General features: G+C 44.3%; 1 protein-coding gene across 3 annotated transcripts in view; it reads right to left on the minus strand.

Moving 5' to 3' along the window:
- SNED1 (sushi, nidogen and EGF like domains 1) overlaps nucleotides 1-22,545 on the minus strand; it is a 152,930-nt gene that overhangs the window by 65,689 nt on the left and 64,696 nt on the right. For 2 of the 3 annotated variants that reach the window (XM_038749193.1, XM_038749195.1), the window contains exons 7-20: nucleotides 20,061-20,174; nucleotides 19,806-19,919; nucleotides 19,433-19,549; nucleotides 16,547-16,672; nucleotides 14,406-14,510; nucleotides 13,535-13,648; nucleotides 12,520-12,636; nucleotides 11,026-11,142; nucleotides 10,818-10,934; nucleotides 8,711-8,824; nucleotides 5,601-5,774; nucleotides 2,671-2,784; nucleotides 1,581-1,694; nucleotides 95-208 (exon numbers count right to left, since the gene is read on the minus strand). In XM_038749193.1, the coding sequence (XP_038605121.1) occupies nucleotides 95-208; nucleotides 1,581-1,694; nucleotides 2,671-2,784; nucleotides 5,601-5,774; nucleotides 8,711-8,824; nucleotides 10,818-10,934; nucleotides 11,026-11,142; nucleotides 12,520-12,636; nucleotides 13,535-13,648; nucleotides 14,406-14,510; nucleotides 16,547-16,672; nucleotides 19,433-19,549; nucleotides 19,806-19,919; nucleotides 20,061-20,174 (1,671 nt within the window). The remainder of the gene's footprint in view (nucleotides 1-94; nucleotides 209-1,580; nucleotides 1,695-2,670; nucleotides 2,785-5,600; nucleotides 5,775-8,710; nucleotides 8,825-10,817; nucleotides 10,935-11,025; nucleotides 11,143-12,519; nucleotides 12,637-13,534; nucleotides 13,649-14,405; nucleotides 14,511-16,546; nucleotides 16,673-19,432; nucleotides 19,550-19,805; nucleotides 19,920-20,060; nucleotides 20,175-22,545) is intronic. The other variant, XM_038749194.1, reaches the window with a different exon arrangement.

Consider the following 22,545-nt stretch of genomic DNA (forward strand, 5'->3'; position numbering starts at 1 on the left):
CGCTTAACAAATACCGTTATTATTATTATTATTATTATTATTATTATTATTATATAGATGTTAATATATGATTAACATGCTCATTTTATCTTACCTATCTCACAGTGGTAGCCAAAGAATCCTTCCGGGCAGACACACAAGAAGGAGCCTCCATAATTTTCACACTCTCCTCCATTCTGACAAGGACTTGAATTGCAGGCATCCACTTCTAGAAAATCCCCCCAGGACAAAAAAGTCATTTACAGTTACTAAAATTTCGATAAATGATTGAAGACCCGATTCTCCATCTCTGGGAGGGCCTCCTGTAGAGGCCCATTCAAATCAGAGATTCAGCCTGCTCTCTGACAGAGTTTGGGCCAAAAGCAGGTATTAGGAATCCAGCAGATTTTCATTTTTAGCCAAGAGGTCTTCTCTTGTCTTATGCTTTCGAGTCGTCTCCGACCCATAGGGATGGCATGGACACATCTCTCCTAGAATGCCCCACCTCCATCTGCAATCGTCTGGTAGTGTAGCCATAGAGTTAGGGTCACCAATAAGCTCCTTTCTAGCTACTTGGGTTCTCGGCTTAGTGGAAAGAGCCCGGACTTGGGAGCCAAAGGTCGTGGGTTTTAATCCCGCGCCGCCACTTGCCAGCTGTGTGACTTGGGGCAACTTCTCTTTGCCTCAGTAACCTCATCTGTAAAATGGGGATTAAGTCTATTGGACAACCTGATGACCCTGTATCTCCCCCAGCGCTTAGAACAGTGCTTGGCACACAGTAAGCACTTAACAAATACCATCATCATCATCATCATTCTGTGGAGGGCAAAAATTCAGCTCCTTCTTTGCATTGTTTCCTTTCCCTTGACTTGCGAAAAAGAAAGCTTATTTACTCCTCTCTGCAATGGGCAAAAGACCACTGTTAGTCTCTTTACTTTTCAGCTGGGAAACCTGAGGTGTAGACATTCACTCTTCACTGGGATAATTCTTTGTTTAACCTAGGTAGGGATTAAATCCTTGAGAATAAATAATGGTACATTTTCAGGAAGGATAAATCTACTTGGTAGAAGGAAACAGTCTACATGCTTTGGATAGCATTTAAACTGCAACTGGAAGGCAAGAAAATAACCTCCAGGAGGCTGTCCCAGGCGTTTGTTGTCTAGAACAGGGATGGTCTTTTTTAGGGGAAGAGAGAAGATGAGAAAGTGCGAGGTGCACTCTGGCCTTCAATGCCAGCGCTCGTCGTCCTTCCTCCTCAGTGCTCACCGAGCCTCTGCCGTGTTTTGAGCACTCTATTAGGGCCTTGGGAGCGTACAATAAAGCACAAAGAAATGTCCCTGCCTTCAAGGAGTTTACAAAGGCCAGGCCGATCCCAATCCTTACTGTTCTTGAGTTTCTTTGTTACCCCAGAATCTTCCCAGTACCTGGATTAGCTCTGCTGGGTCCTTTAAGAAAGGGAGTAGAGACAGGGGCTCTCGGGAGAGACACAAAAACTCTCTGGGAATGAGTAGAAATGAAATGACACCGAAGAAAGGCCTCAATTCAGCCATTAGAGGTCTCAGACTAATGAGGGCACATCCAGGCCCAGGTGTGGTTCCTACCTGTTTCACAGTGGATTCCTAAAAAGCCGTCAGGACACTGGCAAGTAAAAGATCCTGGGAAATCTTTGCAAATTCCTCCATTCTTACAGGGATCTGACAGGCACTCATTAATCTCTGTTCGGAAACAAAGAATATTTACAACCATCATTATACACAAACGGGTACAGTATATAAACACCTTTATCTGCATATATATATATCTTTTTATATTTATATAGATATGTATATGTATATACACTGACTATTTCCACCTACTGATATAATCTCATTGTTTAGCCTCTCGTAGATTTATTTAGGGATTGATAAGGAATTGGAAGACTATCCAGAGCAATGATTTAATCCCTCTTCACTCTCAGAGCTATAATCCCTCTTCAGTCTGCTCATTGGGAACTATAACTCAGGATTAGCAGGGGCAGGAAAGAAAATGAGAGTTAAGATGGGTCAGTTTTGCTACTTTTTATTCATTCATTCAGTGTATTTATTGAGCAGTTACAATGTCCTGAGCACTGTACTAAATGCTTGGGATCGTAATATGCAACATAGTTGGCAGTTTTATCTGGTTTTGTCACCGTACTGGGGGACATGCATTTTAGGGCTCCCTGACTCTGGGTCATATTAATAAAGATGGGTTAGCTATGGCAGTTCTTTAATATTTGATTTTCCTTCCCCTGATCCCATGAGTTTTACATGGTATCTCCCAGGATTCAGTGCCCTTGATGATCATCTTTCTGGTCCTCATAGAACAGAATCTACTCCAATACCTCCTCTTCCCCTCCCTTTTAATAATAATAATGATGGTATTTGTTAAGCGCTTACTATGTGCTAAGCACTGTTCTAAGCACTGGGGTGATACAAGGTGATCAGGTTGTCCCACGTGGGGCTCACAGTCTTAGTGCCCATTTTACAGATGAGGGAACCAAGGCACAGAGAAGTTATGTGACTTGCCCAAAGTCACACAGCTGACAAGCGGCAAAGCAATGACCTCTGACTCCCAAGCCCGGGCTCTTTCCACTGAGCCACGCTGCTTCATGCTGCTTTTAGTGCTTAAGTGATTTTTCCATGCGGATAGGGGGTGTTTCCTAAAACTTACCCAACTCACAATAGTGTCCCGTGTATCCTGCTCCACACACACAGAGGAATTCGGCAACGCGATCCTTGCAGGAGCCCCCATTAAGGCATGGCTGAGACCTGCACTCGTCTATTTCTAGGGGAAGAAAGGTCGAAGGAGGAAGAAAACAAAAAGTCACATTATCTTGCGCGAATTACCCCGACGCCCCTTGTTGAGAGGCCACTGAAGTTACTTCAGTGGTAAATCTGACTGGCCTAAACGGAAGCGTGGAAGAGGATAGAGCAGTTGATGACCCTTGAACGTTTCTGCTGCAAATTGTCAACAAAGAAAAATTTTTCCACAGTAGTTTTTGCTAGCCCATCAGAACAGGCTGCCCCTCTGCTCAGCCAGACTGTAAGCTCTTTGAAATCGGTCAGTTAATCCTATTTATTGAGTGCTTTTTGTGTGCAGAGCACTGAACTAAGCACTTGGGAGACTACAATATGACAATATAAGACACATTCCCTACTCACAAGGAGCATATTTCTACTAGAGAAGCAGTGTGGCTTAGTGGAAAGAGCCCGGGCTTGGGAGTCCACCACTTGTGGTCTGTGTGACCTTGGGCAAGCCACTTAACTTCTCTGGGCCTCAGTTCCCTCATCTGTAAAATGGGGATTAAGACTGTGAGCCCCACGTGGGACAACCTGTTTACCTTGTATCTACCCCAAAGCTTAGAACAGTGCTTGGCACATAGTAAGCGCTTAACAAATACCATAATAATTAACAAATAATTACCACTAACTTGATTGTATTCTCCTGGGGTCTTAGTACCGAGCTTTATACAGAGCAAATACTCAGTAAATATAATTAATCGCTTGATTGGTGCTCCAGGATTGGGTGCGTAATCGCATGCAAAATTTTACAGTTCCTGGAATTGGGGTTGGAGAGAATGCTTTCCTAATTAATATCTAGAAATCCACTACTCTCAGCATATATGTCTGTCTGAACATCTAGCTCCTTATGTACAACCCGCTGTGAAGGTTTGCAGTGGCTCTAAGAGCCATTGGTAGGAGTTGGACTACTCTTTAATATATTGGCTACTCTTTATCCTATACTATGGATCAAAGCTCTGAACTCTGTCCTTCTCTGCAGTCTTGCACTTCCTCCTGCCTTCAGGACATCTCTGCTTGGATGTCCCGCGAGGGGCTGTCTCTATATGTTGCCAGCTTGTACTTCCCATGCGCTTAGTACAGTGCTCTGCACACAGTAAGCGCTCAATAAATACGATTGATTGATTATGTCTGAAACGGAGCTCCTCATATTCATCAATCGTATTTATTGAGCGCTTACTGTATGCAGAGCACTGTACTAAGCACTTGGGAAGTACAAGTTGGCAACATATAGAGACGGTCCCTGCCCAACAACGGGCTTACAGTCTAGAATCCTTCCACCATCCTTCCTGATCACGAGCCCATAACTTTGGTGTTATGGAGAAGCAGTGTGGCTCAGTGGAAAGAGCCCGGGCTTTGGAGTCAGAGGTCATGGGTTCAAATGCCGGCTCCGCCAACTGTCAGCTGGGTGACTTTGGGCAAGTCACTTCACTTCTCTGTGCCTCAGTTACCTCATCTGGAAAATGGGGATTAAGATTGCGAGCCCCCCATGGGACAACCTGATCACCTTGTAACCTCTCTGGCGCTTAGAACAGTGCTTTGCACATAGCAAGTGCTTAATAAATGCCATTATTATTATTATTATTAGACCTCAATCTTGTCTATCTCATCACCAATTCCTATGCCTGGAATGCCCTCCCTCTTCATATCTGACCTACGGATGCTCTCCTCACCTTCAAAGTCTCATTAGGGGCACATCTTATGTCCTCCAAGAGGTCTTCCTTGATTAAGCACTCATTTCCTCTTCTCCCATTCCCTTCTTCATTGCCCTTGCGCTTGGAATTGCACCCTTTATTCACATTTTTAAAAATGGCATTTATTAAGCGCTTACTATGTGCAAAGCACTGTTCTAAGCGCTGGGGAGGTTACAAGGTAATCAGGTTGTCCCACGGGGGGCTCGCCGTCTTCATCCCCATTTTACAGATGAGGTAACTGAGGCCCAGAGAAGTGAAGTGACTTGCCCAAAGTCACACAGCTGATAATTGGCGGAGCCGGGATTTAAACCCATGACCCCCGACTCCAAAACCCGTGCTCTTTCCACTGAACCATGCTGCTTCTCATATCCACTTATCTCCTTCAGCCTCATCTGTGATTTCTATTTTTATATTAATATCGGTCTCCCCATCTAGTCTGTAAGCACGTTGTAGGAAGGGAACATGTCTGCCAAGTCTGTTATATTGTACTCTCCCAAATGCTTCGTACTGTACTCTGCATCCACTTATCTTCCTCAGCCTCATCTGTAATTTATATTTTTATATTAATATCGGTCTCCCCATCTCGACTGTAAGCTCACTGTAGGAAGGGAACATGTCTGCCAAGTCTGTTATATTGTACTCTCCGAAATGCTTCGTACTGTACTCTGCATCCACTTATCTTCCTCAGCCTCATCTGTAATTTATATTTTTATATTAATATCGGTCTCCCCATCTTGACTGTAAGCTCGTTGCAGGAAGGGAACATGTCTGCCAAATCTGTTATATTGTACTCTCCGAAATGCTTCGTACTGTACTCTGCATCCACTTATCTTCCTCAGCCTCATCTGTAATTTATATTTTTATATTAATATCGGTCTCCCCATCTAGACTGTAAGCTTGTCGTAGGAAGGGAACATGTCTGCCAAGTCTGTTACATTGTACTCTCCCAAATGCTTCGTACTGTACTCTGCATACCCTAAGCACTCAATATATACGATTGAGTGACTGAAGGAAGCAGAAATACCATTCGTTAAAAGCAAGGATTTGTTTCAATAGACCCTTTCTCACATTAGAAGGGAAAGCAAAAGTCATTCAAAAAAAAAATTACCATCACACTCTGGAGCTTCACTCCAGACACCTTGTGCGCCGCAGACCCTGGGGTTGTTGTGAGAGTTCAGAGCGTAGCCACGATCACATTTGTATTCTGCAAGTGAGCCCATCTTGGTAGAGTTAAACCGTACTTGAGTATGTTTCACCTTGTCTGGAACTCCACAGTCTACCTCTAAGGGAAAATGGGATGCAGATAGAGAATTAACCTTACAACTACCTCTTGGGGCTTGGAGAGAGAAAGAGGGAGACAGAGAGAGAGAGAAAGACCCAACAAAGGCTTAAAGCCTTGAAAAATAGGCAGCACTTTAGGACAACACACTAGGCCTGTTGTCTCTTCCTGGAGAAACCTCATTGTTTCCATTATTTCCTCTCAGGAGGACAGAGACACGGGAATTGTAAAATAAATACCTCTAAGCCGATACTTCCTTCTTCAGATCTTTCCCTACTTTAAAAAGAAACTCTACTCACTCATTCATTCATTCATTCAGTCGTATTTATTGAGCGTTTACTGTGTGCTGAGCACTGGACTAAGCGCTTGGGAAGTAGAAGTTGGCAACATATAGAGACGGTCCCTACCCAACGGCAGGCTCACAGTCTAGAAGGGGGAGACGGACAACAAAACAAAACATGTGGTCAAGTGTCAAGTCATCAGAATAAATAGAGGTCCTGGGGAGAATCAAATCTGGAATCAGCCCAGAGCATGCTGGGTAGTGAGCTGATTATTCATTCATTCATTCAATCGTATTTACTGAGTGCTTACTGTGTGCAGAGCACTGTACTAAGTGCTTGGGAAGTAGAAATTGGCAACATATAGAGACGGTCCCTACCCAACAATGGGCTCACAGTCTAGAAGGGGGAGACAGACAACAAAACAAAACATGTGGTCCAGTGTCAAGTCATCAGAATAAATAGAAATCCTGGGGAGAATCAAATCTGGAATCAGCTCAGAACATGCTGGATTGTGAGCTGGTTAGGGGAAGAGCGTGGCCTCCCCCTTCTAGACTGTGAGCCCGCTGTTGGGTAGGGACCGTCTCTATATGTTGCCAACTTGGACTTCCCAAGTGCTTAGTACAATGCTCTGCACAAAGTAAGCTCTCAATAAATACAATTGAATGAATGAATGAATGAATGACTTCCTCAAGCACTTTGCACGTAGTAAGCGCTTTATAAATGCCATCATTATTATTATTATTAACCGCCCCAGTGCTTAGAACAGTGCTTTGCATGTAGTAAGCGCTTAATAAATGCCATTATTATTATTATTATTATTATTATTATTAACCACCCCAGCGCTTAGAACAGGGCTTTGCATGTAGTAAGTGCTTAATAAATGCCATCATTATTATTATCATTATTTTCCGCCCCAGCGCTTAGAATAGTGCTTTGCATGTAGTAAGCGCTTAATAAATGCCATCATTATTATTATTATTATTATTATTATTATTATTATTATTGTTGACTGCCCCAGTGCTTAGAACAGGGCTTTGCACATAGAAAGCACTTAATAAATGCCATCATTATTATTATTATTGTTAACCACCCCAGCGCTTAGAATAGGGCTTTGCACGTAGTAAGCACTTAATAAATTCCATCATTATTATTATTATTATTAACCACCCCGGGGCTTAGAACAGGGCTTTGCAAATAATAAGCGCTTAATAAATGCCATCATTATTATTATCATTATGATTAACTGCCCCAGCGCTTAGAATAGTGCTTTGCACATAGCAAGCACTTAATAAATGCCATCATTATTATTATTATTGTTAACCGCCCCAGCGCTTAGAATAGTGCTTTGCACGTAGTAAGCGCTTAATAAATGCCATCATTATTATCATTATTGTTAACCACCCCAGCACTTAGAACAGGGCTTTGCACGTAGTAAGCACTTAATAAATGACATTATTATTATTATTATTATTATTATTATTATTATTATTATTATTATTATTATTATTATTATTATCCTTCCTTTCCAGGGGCGGCTTCAGGAAGTAAGAGTGTTTGGTAGCTGCCACAGGGCCCACCGCCAGAGGGGACAGACGTAGGTTGGCTGCAGGATGGCCAGCCTCTCTCCACCCAAATCAGGACTGGGGCCCATGTTAAACAATCAATAAATCAATCAAACAATCAGTCGTATTTATTGAGCGCTTACTGTGTGCAGAGCACTGTACTAAGCGCTTGGGAAGTACAAGTTGGCAACATATAGAGACAGTCCCTACCCAACAGTGGGCTCACAGTCTTAAAGGGGGAGACAGAGAACAAAACCAAACATACTAACAAAATAAAATAAATAGAATAGATATGTATAAGTAAAATAAATAAATAAATAAATAGAGTAATAAATATGTACAAACATATAGACATATATACAGGTGCTGTGGGGAAGGGAAGGAGGTAAGGCGGGGGGGATGGAGAGGGGGACGAGGGGGAGAGGAAGGAAGGGGCTCAGTCTGGGAAGGCCTCCTGGAGGAGGTGAGCTCTCAGTAGGGCCTTGAAGGGAGGAAGAGAGCAAAAAAAGATCTGAGAAAGGGACGCAATGGCTCTGGAGTAAGTGGGTCAATAGGAGACCCCCAGAATAAATGCTGTAGCTTCAGGAGCGAGGGTAGACTGAAGCAGACTTCTGCGCGGTGTCATTATTTTATGTTTGTGCCCAGCGTACTGCTTCCAGAGTCCCCGTGAGTCTGGATGGCTGTCGTGGGGAGAAGGTGGCATTCCTCCCCCCCCTCCACACCACCCAGGAGGTAATCAATCAATCAATCAATCCTATTTATTGAGCGCTTACTGGGTGCAGAGCACTGTACTAAGCGCTTGGGAAGTCCAAGTTGGCAACATATAGAGACGGTCCCTACCCAACAGTGGGCTCACGGTCTAGAAGGGGGAGACAGAGAACAAAACCAAACATATTAACAAAATAAAATAAATAGACTAGATCTGTACAAGTAAAATAAATAAATAAATAGAGTAATAAATCTGTACAAACATATATACATATATACAGGTGCTGTGGGGAAGGGAAGGAGGTAAGGCAGGGGGGGATGGAGAAGGGGATGAGGGGGAGAGGAAGGAGGAGGTAGCCCTATGTCTGAAGTACGCGATGCATCCTACCTGATTGGCAGCGTCTCCCGGTGAATCCAACGGGGCAGTGACAGATGTAGTCCATACCACGCTCATCACAGGTTGCGCCGTTTTCACAGGGACTCAGGAAGCAAGGAGAAGGAGCTGGGGGGAAACAGTCTGTTCAGCCTGATTCGCTTGTAGTCATTCGATCATTCAATCAATCCTATTTATTGAGCGCTTACTGTGTGCAGAGCCCTGCAGAGAAACTGGCAACACAGAGAGGCGGTCCCCACCCAACAACAGGCTCACAGTCTAGAAGGGACTAGAAGGGTCCCAACCTAGCCCCTCATGGCAAGATGCATCTACTTCAGCACTTAGTACAGTGCCTGGCACATAGTAAAGGCTTAAAAATACCATTAAAAATATAAGGGTCATAGGTATGGCCCGCAAGCTGACTCCCCCTTCTAGACTGTGAGCCCACTGTTGGGTAGGGACCGTCCCTATATGTTGCCAACTTGGGCTTCCCAAGCGCTTAGTACAGTGCTCTGCACACAGTAAGTGCTCAATAAATACGATTGATTGATTGATTAATAAGGGACAGAACTTCCGGTCCACAGAAAGTCCACAGAGTCCAGCCTTCTAAAGAAGCAGCGTGGCTCAGTGGAAAGAGCCTGGGCTTTGGAGTCAGAGATCATGGGTTCAAATCCCGGCCCCGCCAACTGTCAGCTGTGTGACTTTGGGCAAGTTGCTTCACTTCTCGGGGCCTCAGTTACCTCATCTGTAAAATGGGGATTAATCAATCAATCATATTTATTGAGCGCTTACTGTGTGCAGAGCACACAGATTAAGACTGTGAGCCCCCTGTGGGACAACCTGATCACCTTGTATCCTCCCCAGCGCTTTGAATAGTGCTTTGCACATAGTAAGCACTTAATAAATGCCATTATTATTATTATTATTTAAAGAGCTCAGGACTTCTGCTCCAGAGGCAGCAACCAAATCAGGAAGACCTTTCCTGTTGGTCTTAAGATGACCAACATCGTTCTGTACAACCTTCCGATCCTGAGATCCTGAGATCCAGGACCTCTACGGACCAGACACTGTCTACAAGGGCTCTATGGATTAAATTTCTTAAATCTCAAAACACCCAATGGCCCATTAAAGGTCATATTAGCAAAGAGTGATATCTCAGGTTCTCTGAGAACTAATGACCCCTCTCTGGAGCTGATGGCCCCTCCTCCCCACGGAGTTGGCAGCTCTAGAAGCAGCATGGCTTAGTGGAAAGCCCCCCCTCCTTCCTCTTGCCCTCCTCCCCCTCTCCATCCCCCCCACCTTACCCCCTTCCCCTCCCCACAGCACTTATATATATATGTATAATCAATCAATCAATCAATCGTATTTACTGAGCTCTTACTGTGTGCAGAGCACTGTACTAAGTGCTTGGGAAGCCCAAGTTGGCAACATATAGAGACGGTCCCTACCCGACAGTGGGCTCACAGTCTAGAAGGGGGAGACAGAGAACAAAACCAAACATATTAACAAAATAAAATAAATAGAATAGATGTGTACAAGTAAAATAAATAGAGTAATAAATCCGTACAAACATATATACATATATACAGGTGCTGTGGGGAAGGGAAGGAGGTAAGGCGGGGAGGTGGTGGAGAGGAGGAGGAGGGGTAGAGGAAGGAGGGGGATGTATATATGTTTGTACGTATTTATTACTCTATTTTATTTGTACATATTTATTCTATTTTATTTTGTTAATGTGGTTTTTTTTTGTTCTCTGTCTCCCCCCTCTAGACTGTGAGCCCACTGTTGGGGAGGGACCATCTCTAGATGTTGCCAACTTGTACTTCCCAAGCGCTTAGTACAGTGCTCTGCACACAGTAATGAATGAATGAAAGAGCACAGGCTTGGGAGTCAGAGGACGTGGTTTCTAATCCCAGCTCCGCCACTTGTCAGCTGTGTGACCGTGGGCAAGTCACTTCACTTCTCTGTGCCTCAGTTACCTCATCTATAAAATGGGGATGAAAAGTGTGAGCCCCACGTGGGACAACCTGATTTCCCTGTCTCTATCCCAGCGCTTAGAACGGTGCTTAGCACATAGTAAGCGCTTTAACAAATGCCATAATTATAGTGATCATTTCCTTACGTATTTCACAGTGTCGCCCTGAATATCCTGGGGGGCAGTCACACTTGTATTTGCCAATGTAGTGGAAGCAGGTTCCTCCGTTCTGACACGGGCCGGAGGCACAGGGATCCGGCTTTCCTAGGAAGAGAACGAGGGGAAGATACCAGTTGACAAGGGGTCAGCATCTTTGGGGTCTTGGCTCCCCATGGGCTCCGAGCCTCGGTATTACCTATCTCACAGTGCCTCCCGGTGAATCGGTAGGGGCAGCTGCAATAGTATTCTCCGTCCGACTCCTTACAGGTGCCACCGTTCCGACACGGTCCAGAGCTGCACAGTCTCGGCCTTACTGAGGAAAGAGGAAAGAGAGGAAGAAACGGGACAAGCTCTCACGTTCACGCCCCAGCCCGTCTCGCTTTGCAGCACCCCGATTCCGATACCTCCAAACTATCCTTTTAATGGGGCTTCTGAACCGCGCTTACTTCTTGACTTCCCCATGGTCCATCAATGGGGCAACCAGTCTGGGAAGAAACCGGGGATACTTGAAGATATTTATTAGATTATTAACTCCTTCAGGGCAGGCGCTAGGTCCCTTCTTGAATATGAACCCCAAGCACCTATTAGAGAGTAAGCACTCGGGCTGGATCTATATTTGTGACTTCTTGGCTCCAAGTTTGGCCCTAGGGAATTGGGCAACAGAGTATAACCCCGCTGGGATTCTCCCTTCAGAAGCTGGGCTGAAGTCGTTCTCACAGCTCACGGTTAGAAGCTGGGCTAAAAGATGAGGCAAAATGACAAAGCGGGCAGTGATTCCCTTCAGAAGGTCATGGATTCTAATTACGCCTCTGTCGCTTTTCTGCTTGGTGACCTTGGGCAAGTCACTTCACTTCTTTGTGCCTCAGTTACCTCATCTGTAAAAGGGGGATTGAGACTGTGAGCCCCAGGTGGGACAACCTGATTACCGTGTATCTACCCCCCAGTGCTTAGAACAGGGCTTGGCATATAGTAAGTGCCAACAAATACCATTATTATTATTATTCTCGGTGCCTCAGTTATCTCATCTGTAAAATGGGGATTGAGACTGTGAGCCCTTTGTGGACAGGGACTGTGTCCAGCCCGATTTGCTTGTCTCCGCCGCAGCACTTAGTTCAGTGCCTGGAACATAGTAAGCGCTTAACAAATACCACAATCATTATTATTATTACTAGGATTTGAAAATCAATCAATGGGTATTCGTTAAGCGCTTACTATGTGCAGAGCACCATACTAAGCACTTGAGCACTGTATTAAGACAAATTACGCAGGAACACACAGAAACCAGAATGGCAGTCTGTACTGTGCCATGGGGTGGACGTTTTTCTCCTTTCTCTCCTCCTATTACCTGTGTGATTGTTGCTAGGGAAAGCCACCTCTTTCAGGCCAGAACCTCTTTCACTAAGGTGAGTAAGCAGGAGAAGGGTGAGAGAAGGGTCCATTTTATAATCAACAAGTCTCCAATCGTGTGGGTTTCATCCCCACGCCTTAGACAGCTTCTCTGCATGGAGTGCTGTTTGGGGGAGGTGATGTTTTCATGACTGGAGTTGGACCAGAATCGATCAGTGGTATTTACTGAGTGCTTATTCTGTGCAGAGCACTGTACTAAGCACTTGATCGGAAGGATTGGGTGTACAGGTTGGTTCCAGTGTCAGTCCTGCTCTGTCTTCCCACCTCTAGGACCCCGGCGTACCTTTCTCACAGTGCATGCCGTGGAACCCTCGAGGACATTCACACGTATAAGAATCATCCTGGGCATCACAGGACCCCCCATTGAGGCAGGGGTCCGAGTCACAGGGAGATGGCAGAGCTGCGGCGGTAGAGGTTTGAGTTAATTGACAGAAATCACTTCTTTAAAACCCACCTGCGTCTCTGAGGCTTATCTAGAGTTTGCCCATAAACAGCGGTTTGTTAAAAGCTAATCTTTTCTCCTGTATGACGCAGGCTGTTCGGGTTTGCTTTCAGAACTGTACTCAAGCTTTGGGCTACAGGGCAGAGGAATGCAGGCCCACCTCAAACATTGCCCCAGTATCCATCCTGAACTAGGTGTGCAGCTTCCTGGTTTTCCTGACATCATAAAACTCTTCAAAGCAGGGACTCATCCTCCTGGATATTTTCCGTACATTACTAACCACAATCTTCAACTCTAAGACCACTTTAGTTAATGGTTTCCAGATTCTTGTTCTGACACCTTGTGTTTAGACAGTTATTCTTCCCCCAGAACACAAAGTCCAAATTTCCTTTCCTCAGCTGCTCGTATCTTCTATTTATGCCATAAATATCCACTTATTAAATACCGTTACGAAGTAACACTCCCTTCTTCGTAGGTTCACTTACTTCTTGCCTCCCCACCAGTTTCCTAAAAGACATGGCTTTCTTCTGGTCCTCGCCTTTCTGACTTCATTCATTCATTGAATCGTATTTATTGAGCGCTTACTGTGTGCAGAGCACCGTACTAAGCGCTTGGGAAGTCCAAGTCGGTAACATATAGAGATGGTCCCTACCCAACAACGGGCTCACAGTCTGGAAGGGGGAGACAGACAACAAAACGAAACATGGACAGGTGTCAAGTCGACAGAACAAACTTCCACACCTTGCCCACAATCTTCTCCCTTTGTTAAAAATGAAATCACTTCCCTTGCTCTCTCTGGCCCCATGCCACAGTGTGATCCTAAATTCTGTTTCCCACATTTCTCCTCATGACTTACAGTGATTGGTGCTGTAGTCGGTGTGGCACACACACAAGTAGCTCCCACCGTATTCCATGCAGTAACCGCCATCTGGACACTGTGTGTTCATGTTGCAAGATGTAGCGGTGACTTCTGAGGGGACAAAGGGGACAAAACCCACCCCAACCCCTTCCTTTTAGCCTAATCCACAAGGCTTATTCAAACTCCTTAGTTTATTGGTGCTGGGGTTCTGCAATCTGCAGTGATAAGGTGCCCACTCTTGAGGGATGATGTCACCAGATCTAAAGAGAAAGAATCCTTCTTTCAAGGCTGCTTTCCTTTCTAGAGAGGGCAGGAGGGGCTAGACGTTGAGATGACAATGGAGAAACTCAAGGCTGATTCAACAAGCCGCATTGTTTCCCTCTTCTTTGAGAATTATCTCAGGGTCCAATGTGAGAAGATCTAGACAAGCTGACTTCTGACTATCTCCTTACTCTTAGTTTCTGAGTTTCAGTTCAAGCCCCCAAATCCTGACACCTCTGGTTTATCCTCATCCCCATCATTACCCTCTCATTGCCCATCATTGCCCATATAGAAAGGTAAACTGTAAAACAAGCTGCATTATTTCCCTCTCCTTTAAGAATTATCTCAGGGTCCAATGTGAGAAGATCTAGACAAGCTGACTGCTGACCGTCTCCTTACTCTTATTTTCTGTGTTTCAGTTCAAGCCCCCAAATCCTGACACCTCTGGTTTATCCTCATCCCCATCATTACCCTCTCATTGCCCATTTAGAATGGAAAACTGTTAACTTATAGAAGCGTTTCAGATTTTCTTTACAAAAGAGGCATGCAGTTCGTGGTTTTGAAAGTGAAGTGAAAGATGAAAAGATTTTCATCCCAGAGTCCTTACCAAATTCACAAAGGAGACCAAAATATCCTGGAGGACACTGGCAGATGGTGAAGTTCCCATCTAGACATTTCCCTCCATTGCGGCACTCACAATCTTCAGCAAGCTCTGCAGTGGAAGCAAAAGAGCCTTACTCTGGCCATGATCTCATTCCCTTCTCCCGTCCACTTGCTTTCCCCATTCCAATCTAGTGGCAGATTTTCAGTTAAACTAACAAGGCCGCGGCCCGGGATTTACCTGTCACAAGCCCCTGTCACTAGTCCCAAAGGCATGGCTATTCAGGGTGATGTGCTCCACATCAGGAATACGGTTAGACAACACTTCCAGCCTCTGCCCAAACTTCCCCTCCCATTCCCTGCCTTTACTCTTAGTCTTTCTGGGATGGGATGGTGGGAGAAGACTGTTTCTTGATGACCAAGGGTAAAACTGTAAGATTCCGATTGCCTTACCTCCCCAGCTCAAGCACATATGCGCTCCAAATATACATACATTCTCCTAATACATAATCTATCTTATAGACTGTGAGCTCATTGTTGGGTAGGGACTGTCTCTATATGTTGCCAACTTGTACTTCCCAAGCACTTAGTACAGTTCTCTACACACAGTAAGCACTCAATAAATATGAATGAATGAATGAATGAATGAATCTTTGGTTTCAAAGATGACGCACATATTCACGCAGCGCCTGCAACCATTCATATACACTCCAATTTATATAGACACTACATACACATTCACAAGCACACGTATTATGTATGTATATTCGTTCATTCGATCATATTTATTGAGCACTTACTGTGTGCAGAGCACTGTACTAAGTGCTTGGGAAGTACAAGTCGGCAACAGATAGAGACGGTCCCTACCCAACAACGGGCTCACAGTCTTGTATATATACACAAATTCATATGCACCCACACTTCATATATATGCATACAAACACATTATGCACTCACACTTCATATATATGCACACAAACATATATAAATTTACACTTCTCACACATTCATATTTAAAGACCAAACGATTATTCCCCACTGAAGAACAGCGGCAGAGAAGCAGCCCGGCCTAGCAGAACGAACAGGAGCCTGGAGGTCAGAGGACTTCGGTTCTAATCCCGGCCCCACCAACTGCCTGCTGTGTGACTTTGGGAAGTCACTTCACTTCTCTGGGCTTCGGTTTCCTCATCTGTAAAATGGGGATTAAATACCTGTTCTCCTTTCAACTTAGTCTGTGAGCCCTGAGTCTGACAGGGACTATGCCACCTGATTAACTTGTATCTGCCCCAGAGCTTAGTATAGTTTTTGACACATAGTGAGAGCTTAACATATTCATTCATTCATTCAATCGTATTTATTGAGCACTTACTGTGTGCAGAGCACTGGACTAAGCGCTTGGGAAGTACAAGTTGGCAACATATAGAGACGGTCCCTACCCAACAATGGGAACATTTCTTCTAGACTGTGAGCCCGTTGTTGGGTAGGGACCGTCTCTATCTGTTGTTGACTTGTACTTCCCAAGCTCTTACAGTGCTCTGCACACAGTAAGTGCTCAGTAAATATGATTGAATGAATGGATGAATTTTCATCCTCATTAAGAATGCAATGGGTGAGTTCCACCACCGGCTTAATTCGTCTCCACAGAGAGAAGCAGTGTGGCTTAGTGGATCGAGCGTGGGCCTAGGAATCAGAAGGACCTGGGTTCTAATCTTGGCTCTGCCATTTGCCTGCTGTGTGATCCTGGGCAAGTCACTTAACTTCTCTGTCCCTCAGTTACCTCTTCTGTAAAATGGGGGTTAAGACGCTGAGCCCCATGTGGGACATGGACTGTGTCCAACCTGATTAGCTTTGCATCTACCTCAGCCTGGCACGTAGTAAGCGCTTAACAAATACCATAAAAAAAAGATAGGGACAAGTACAATTTGAACCTGATCGTACCAACACCTTTATTCCTCAATTAAAAAAAAGAACCCAGTCCAGTATTATGAAGTAACTATAGCTTTCCACTGGAAATCAGAGGCATCACTTACTCATAATTTGCCCTGTGTGTGACTGTTTAACTTTCATTCTTTACTCCAAATGGCTCTGCCAGTTAGTCAACCATTCACCCCAGAAACACTCCCTTCAGGCAACCATGGCCTCACTTACTGTCTGTGCAGTCGGAACCTGCGTACCCACTGGGACACTCGCAGATATATCCCTGGTCCGTCTCCAGGCAGGTGCCCTCGTTCTGGCATGGATTGGAGAGACAAGCGCTCGGGATCCTGGGACCCCCTGAAAGGAGAAATCACGGTGAATAAAGAAGGAGGAAATCACGAGAGGTAGGGCTAGTGAACAAACGGTTTGCCTGTGCTTCTAGTCCTGATGCTGCCAGTACCTTGCTATATCACCACTGGTAAATGACTCCCTCCAGGAGCCTCAATTTCTACATCTGTAAAATGCGGATAATAATGCCAAGCTCATACTCTGCTTGGGGATGATGTGAGGTTTCATTTGAATGAATGAAAAGCACCAGGACTGAGGAGGGAGGATTGAGGGTACAGTCAGAATGGCACGTTTTACCGGAAAAACCCATGGCTTTATCTTGGCTCTAAAATTACTGACTGCCTTCCCTTCACTGACCAGGAAGGTCTGGGAGAGCCAGAGGGGAATCTCTCCCTTTTGCCAGGGCTGCGACATTCCTGCTGTTCCAGGGAGGAGGGAAAAAGTGAGAAATATTGGATTTTCCAAGATGGCAGCTTTAGCCAGTGGAAAAAAAAATCTAGAGAGAGCATGAGGAAAGGCTTGGCATTAACTGTCTTCTGAGCTATGAGTTGGAGGGATCTGGTGGGATTCCAGGGTGCATTTTCCATAGCCATCCATCGCAGACAGTGAGAATCCTCTGTTTTGAAGGGCTGCTAGGGGAGGAGATTCCACTATCCCACATATCCCCCTGTTTAACAAGCTTCAGAGTCTTGGGAACCATTTGTGGTCCCCATGGGGCCGACTGCCAATATTATTTGTAATATTATGATTATTAATGCAATTAATAAAGAATAATAAGCTGTGCTGTTGGTCCAGTGGACCAACGTACCTGAAGGGTCATGGAGCTACAACACCACTGTCAGCCCTGAATGACAGATTTTTTTTGGCAATAAAGGGTCCTGCAGACAAATGATTTTTGTGTAATGATTTTGGTGTACACTTTGTAGTGTGCTTGCCTACTCATCCATTTACTCATTGCTGTCTCTGCCCTGGTGGAAATTTGATAAGCAGGGATGCAAGAGAGCACAAATAACTTGATACAACCTACTAACATAATCAATTCCTCTGTGCAGGTTCTCAATGGGAGATATTATTATTATTTTATCATTGATTTCATTAATAATGCCAAATAATAACAAAGGGCACACAGGTGATCCAGTATGAGAAATCTCCCATGAATCAGTAAAGGGTTTTTGAGTTTTGAGTCTTAACAGGTTTTTTTATCTTCGGGGGCGGCATTATACTGTATTACCTTTACATTTTCCACTGGTGACTACCATAAGATATCTTGACTAAATGTGAGCTTTGCTTTTTCGTCTTGAAGGAGAGGATGGAAAGCTAACTGGAAAATATAGCTTTCTATTTTCAAAGCACAGCGGTATCAGAAAGTGGTTGTTTTTCACGATATAGCTAAGTGGTAAGTGGTTGGCTAGAATTTATATCTGTTCCCAATTGACAAAACTGAAGCACAGAAAATGTACACGATGCTATATGTCAATCAGCAGCAGAGGGGCACTTAAAAATTTAAGAGGCACTCACTTCAGTCTGATATGTGGAATCTAAATTTGAAGTACTGGATTTTCTGATTGTTCTAAGTATGGCAGAGTGGTCACATATTAAGGATTGAAGATACCATATCTTCAATTAATATAGCTTATGGCACCATTCACTGCAGTGGCACCTCTCAGTGAATGATTATACTTTTCAGCAGATGCAATGTCCTTGGAGATACTTTGTTAGTGTTTAAGCAGAAGTGCAGATTTGAAAGTTCCAAATACTTTAGCCTCAAAACGAGCGAGAGGAAAGTAAGGTTGGTCTTTATCAGAGGCGGACAGTGGGAGTTAGAGGCTTATGCAATTGGAATGCTATCTTCCCTGTGTTTCTCCCTGATCTAGGACATTGTCTAAACTAACCCAGTGACATTCGGTGGTGTTTGGAACTCCTTCCCTGACTTGCTTGGACCAAGAGAAATTAGGTGAGTAAAACTGTTTTGAGTAGTACTGTCCTGTGCCACATGAATCAGGAGTAAATCTGATTCATGGAATCAGTAGTAAATCTGTATCACAATGGCTACATCCACGAGTGGCAAAACCAAGGCATATTTTTTCATAAGAAAAATCCCAAATCCATATGTTTCTTTATAATGCACTTTTCCAGCCTTGCTATTTATTAAGCAAGATTAAGTAATTAATTATTAGTCACCGTTTCTTTTTATTCAAATGAACCCAGTTTTCACTGTACCTAAGGTTACTCTCTGGGAGCAAGTAGAAACTTTAGGAGGGGCACAGATGAGTGTGTTAGTGCATAAGTTCTCTCATCATCATAATAATAATGATAATACTACTAATGATGATAATGATGGTGGTGTTTGTTAAGTGCTTACTATGTGCCAAGCACTGTTCTAAGCTCTGGGGTAGATACAAGGTAATCAGGTAGGACTCAATCCTTGTTCCACATGGGGCTCAGTTTTAATCCCCATTTTACAGGTGAGGTAACTGAGGCACAGATAAGCAACTTGCCCAAGATTACACAACAGACATGTGGTGGAGCAGGGATTCGAACCCACATCCTTCAACGTCTTTCTACCAAGCCATATTGCTTCTCTAATGGTCAGTATTCATTAAAGTGCCCAATCGACTTCTAAAGAGTAACTTTAGGCCCGATGAAAGTTGGGCTCGCGATTTCCAGATTGGCAGGAATCCAGTTGTTTCAATTCGTGTAGCGAGGGGATCTAGCCATGGGATTGCACGATTTTGGTTCCTGAGTTGGGCGGGACTCTCTATCGCTTACCATACTGGCAGTTATTTCCATAGTAACCAGGGGAGCATATGCAGACGTAGCGTCCAGGCCTGATATAGTTACAGGTCTGTCTGTTCCTGCAGCTTCTCTCTTCACAGGAGGAGGGATCTAGAGCAGAAAAGAGGAAGCCTCAGAGTAGCTGAGTGGTGTTAGCAGCGCCAACGACACAAGAGGCGGGACCGGTCTCAGCCCAGAAAATCTGAGGAGGCAGAAGAGCAGATGGGAGACAGATGGGAAGAGAGAAAGAGAGACAGATGGAAAGCGAAGGGTCAGCTGCGGATGAACTGGAGGGGGAAAAATGGGGTGAGGGAGACTAACTGCATTTCAGGGCGGTCTGACTAATGTGCCAAAGAAAGCTGGTTACCTGTCTCACAGTGCCGTCCAGTGAAAGGATCCACACACTCACAGGTGTAATTATCCACCAAATCAATGCATCGTCCTTCATTGAGACATGGGTTCGAGTCACATTCATTTATATCTGAAGAGGAAGAATCACAAATCTCTAAAATCATTAAATTTCCTCCAGGTCAATCCCTCTTCTCTCTCGCCTGGTACTCAGAGTGCTGTAAAAATGGACCTTTCCCCTGTCCACTAGGGACCTACCCATTCGATTTCTTACCGATTTCGCAGTCTTCTCCCATGTATCCTGATCGACACACACACACAGCGGTCCCATTTTCTGCCTGACATTCTCCACCATTTTGGCATTCCTTGGTGTCACATGGGGAGTCCACTGATTATTATGTCATAGATTAAAAAAAAAAAAGAATCATCTCAGCAAAGTAGTCGGTAAAACAAGTCCCTTGCTGTACCTCCAAGCCAAGCTAGAGAGGAAGCAAGGTTTATTGAAGCAATGGTTTATACCAGCTCTTTTCAAAAATCATTATGCCCTCCAAAGTTCTAATTGTCCTTTGTAATTTGTATTGGCCTCAGTCACATTTCCCAAAGCCACCCCTTCTCTTTCTTTGTCATCCTCACTGCCATCCGTAACACCTGGTTAAGAAAACATCTACCTGACACTTGTACTTTCAAAAATTCCCCAAAATAGATTTCCAGGAAAACCAGAGAGTGCAGAAGAGATGAGAGACTGAACAAGTTCAGCATGGCTCAATTGTCACTCAGCGGACAAATGGCAGAGCCGGGATTAGAACCCATGACTTCTGACTCCCAAGTCTGTGCTCTAGCCACTAGGTCACACTGCTTCTCCTCCTCATTACCTCATTAACTGTGTGAATAGATTTCCTAGCCAGTTTCTTCCGTAAAATAGGCCCACAGTGCTGAACTCGCTCTTGCAGGGATAATAGAAAGTAGTAAATAAAAATGATTGCGAATGACAAGTTTCTTTGGAAGAGTCACAATTATGCAACCATGAGGGTGGGGGTCAGAGTACTTGGTGTAAACTGTATCCAGAATGAACGGCCCAGATTTCTGATTTCTCACTGTAAGATTTTCAATGAATCATTCATCTTTTAATTGCTTCTTTGATCACAATCCAAATTATCATGACATTTAGACTTATTAGGAATAAACTGACCTAATGCTTACGGTCAGTTTATTCCTAATAATTCCTAACACACACACTCACACACACACACAATCCCTGCCCCCTTTTAAACTGCGATCATCCCAGATTTTTATAAATGCACTTAGGCAACTCTAGAAAATTGTGTCTTGTCTAAATTGGTGAAGCTATTTGACAAAGGCCCTCAGTGGCTCTTGCTTACTTTAAGTGCCCAAGTTTGGAATCGGAGTTTGGAATGGGATCCTAATGCACCAGTTTTCCCCAGACACTCCATGGCCAGCCTAACTAGGAAGTTCTTTTTATCACTATAGTCCGGACACAACCAGCCAAACATGAAAGTTGTTGGTGACATCACATTTTATGCTCCTTCTAATTGTGTACCTTGGTGCTATTATAATTAATCAGCATCATAATTTCTAGCAAGCAACAAAGACTCAATCGACAATTTTTATTGAACACTTACTGTGTGCCACGCACTGTACTAAGACCGCAATAGAGTTAGCGGTCATGATCCCTCTCCTCAAAAATCCCACCATCGCATTTCCTTTCTCATCTACCAGGTTTAAATGGCTTAAATTGGGCTTAAAGGAGTGCTGCTTTTAAGAGCCACAGTATTCCTTTCCCTGTTTAGTGCCTGAATAGTTGAAAGGGTAGTGATACTAGGGATATTAAGTCAGTGTTTGGAATTTGTTCTTTGCAAGTCACAAATTCTGCACTTTCCTCAATTAGCGAGAATGCCCAAGTAACCTGTCTGGTAAAGGGCTGTCTAACTGTAAGCCGCTTGAGAAGATTCCCCTCTTCAGGTGGTTTATGCTTTTAGGTAGATATGACCACATAATCTCCTCAAACAGATGTGCAGGGAAAGCACGGGAGCAAAATCATTTTTCTAGTGAATCTCACAGGTGTTCTGGGCTGGCTGTCTTAGGCAATGTTTAATGGTGTGGGCCAGCTGAAGCAGCTTAGCAGAGAGAACTCTCAGTGGCCTTGGTCAGCTCACTGTCTCGGGTGAACTGACTTGTTCAAGAGAGACGGGAAATGTCTAGGGGAGATTTTGCTCAGAATAGTCACAAATGGAGTGAGTAGAGCTAGAGAGCAGCAGGGATCAGGTGAGGAAACTGAGGCATAGAGAAGTTAAGTGACTTGGCCAAGGTCACCCAGTAGGCGAATGGCAGTGCCAGAATCAGAATCCATAACCCAGGCCCTGCTCTTTCCATTAGGTCACGCTGCTTCTTCTCTTCCAGCCATTTCCAAGCTGAGCAAAATTGGCTTCCACCTCTTTCCCTCTTTATGGTAGGGAGGTTTGGGGACCACTCTGTCAGGATGCCCAGGTGAGGCTCCTTATGGCAGCTGCCTCAGTTGCCACACCTCTGCAACAGTTGTAGCCCTACCATTATTTCCCAGCATGAACTTTTCTGAGTCACCTGATTAGTTTGACTCTCATTTTGCTCGTGTGCTTTCTAAGCAGAGAATGGCAACATCCAGTGGGAGGAGGGCCTGTATAATCTAGTGGCTAGAATTGCTGGAAGAAACAGCTCCATTAAAAGGGCTAATTTTTTGACTGTTTAAAGTCACTGGATAAAAA

Source organism: Tachyglossus aculeatus, chromosome 7 (genome assembly GCF_015852505.1).
Source record: "Tachyglossus aculeatus isolate mTacAcu1 chromosome 7, mTacAcu1.pri, whole genome shotgun sequence".
Taxonomy (NCBI): Eukaryota; Metazoa; Chordata; class Mammalia; order Monotremata; family Tachyglossidae; genus Tachyglossus; species Tachyglossus aculeatus.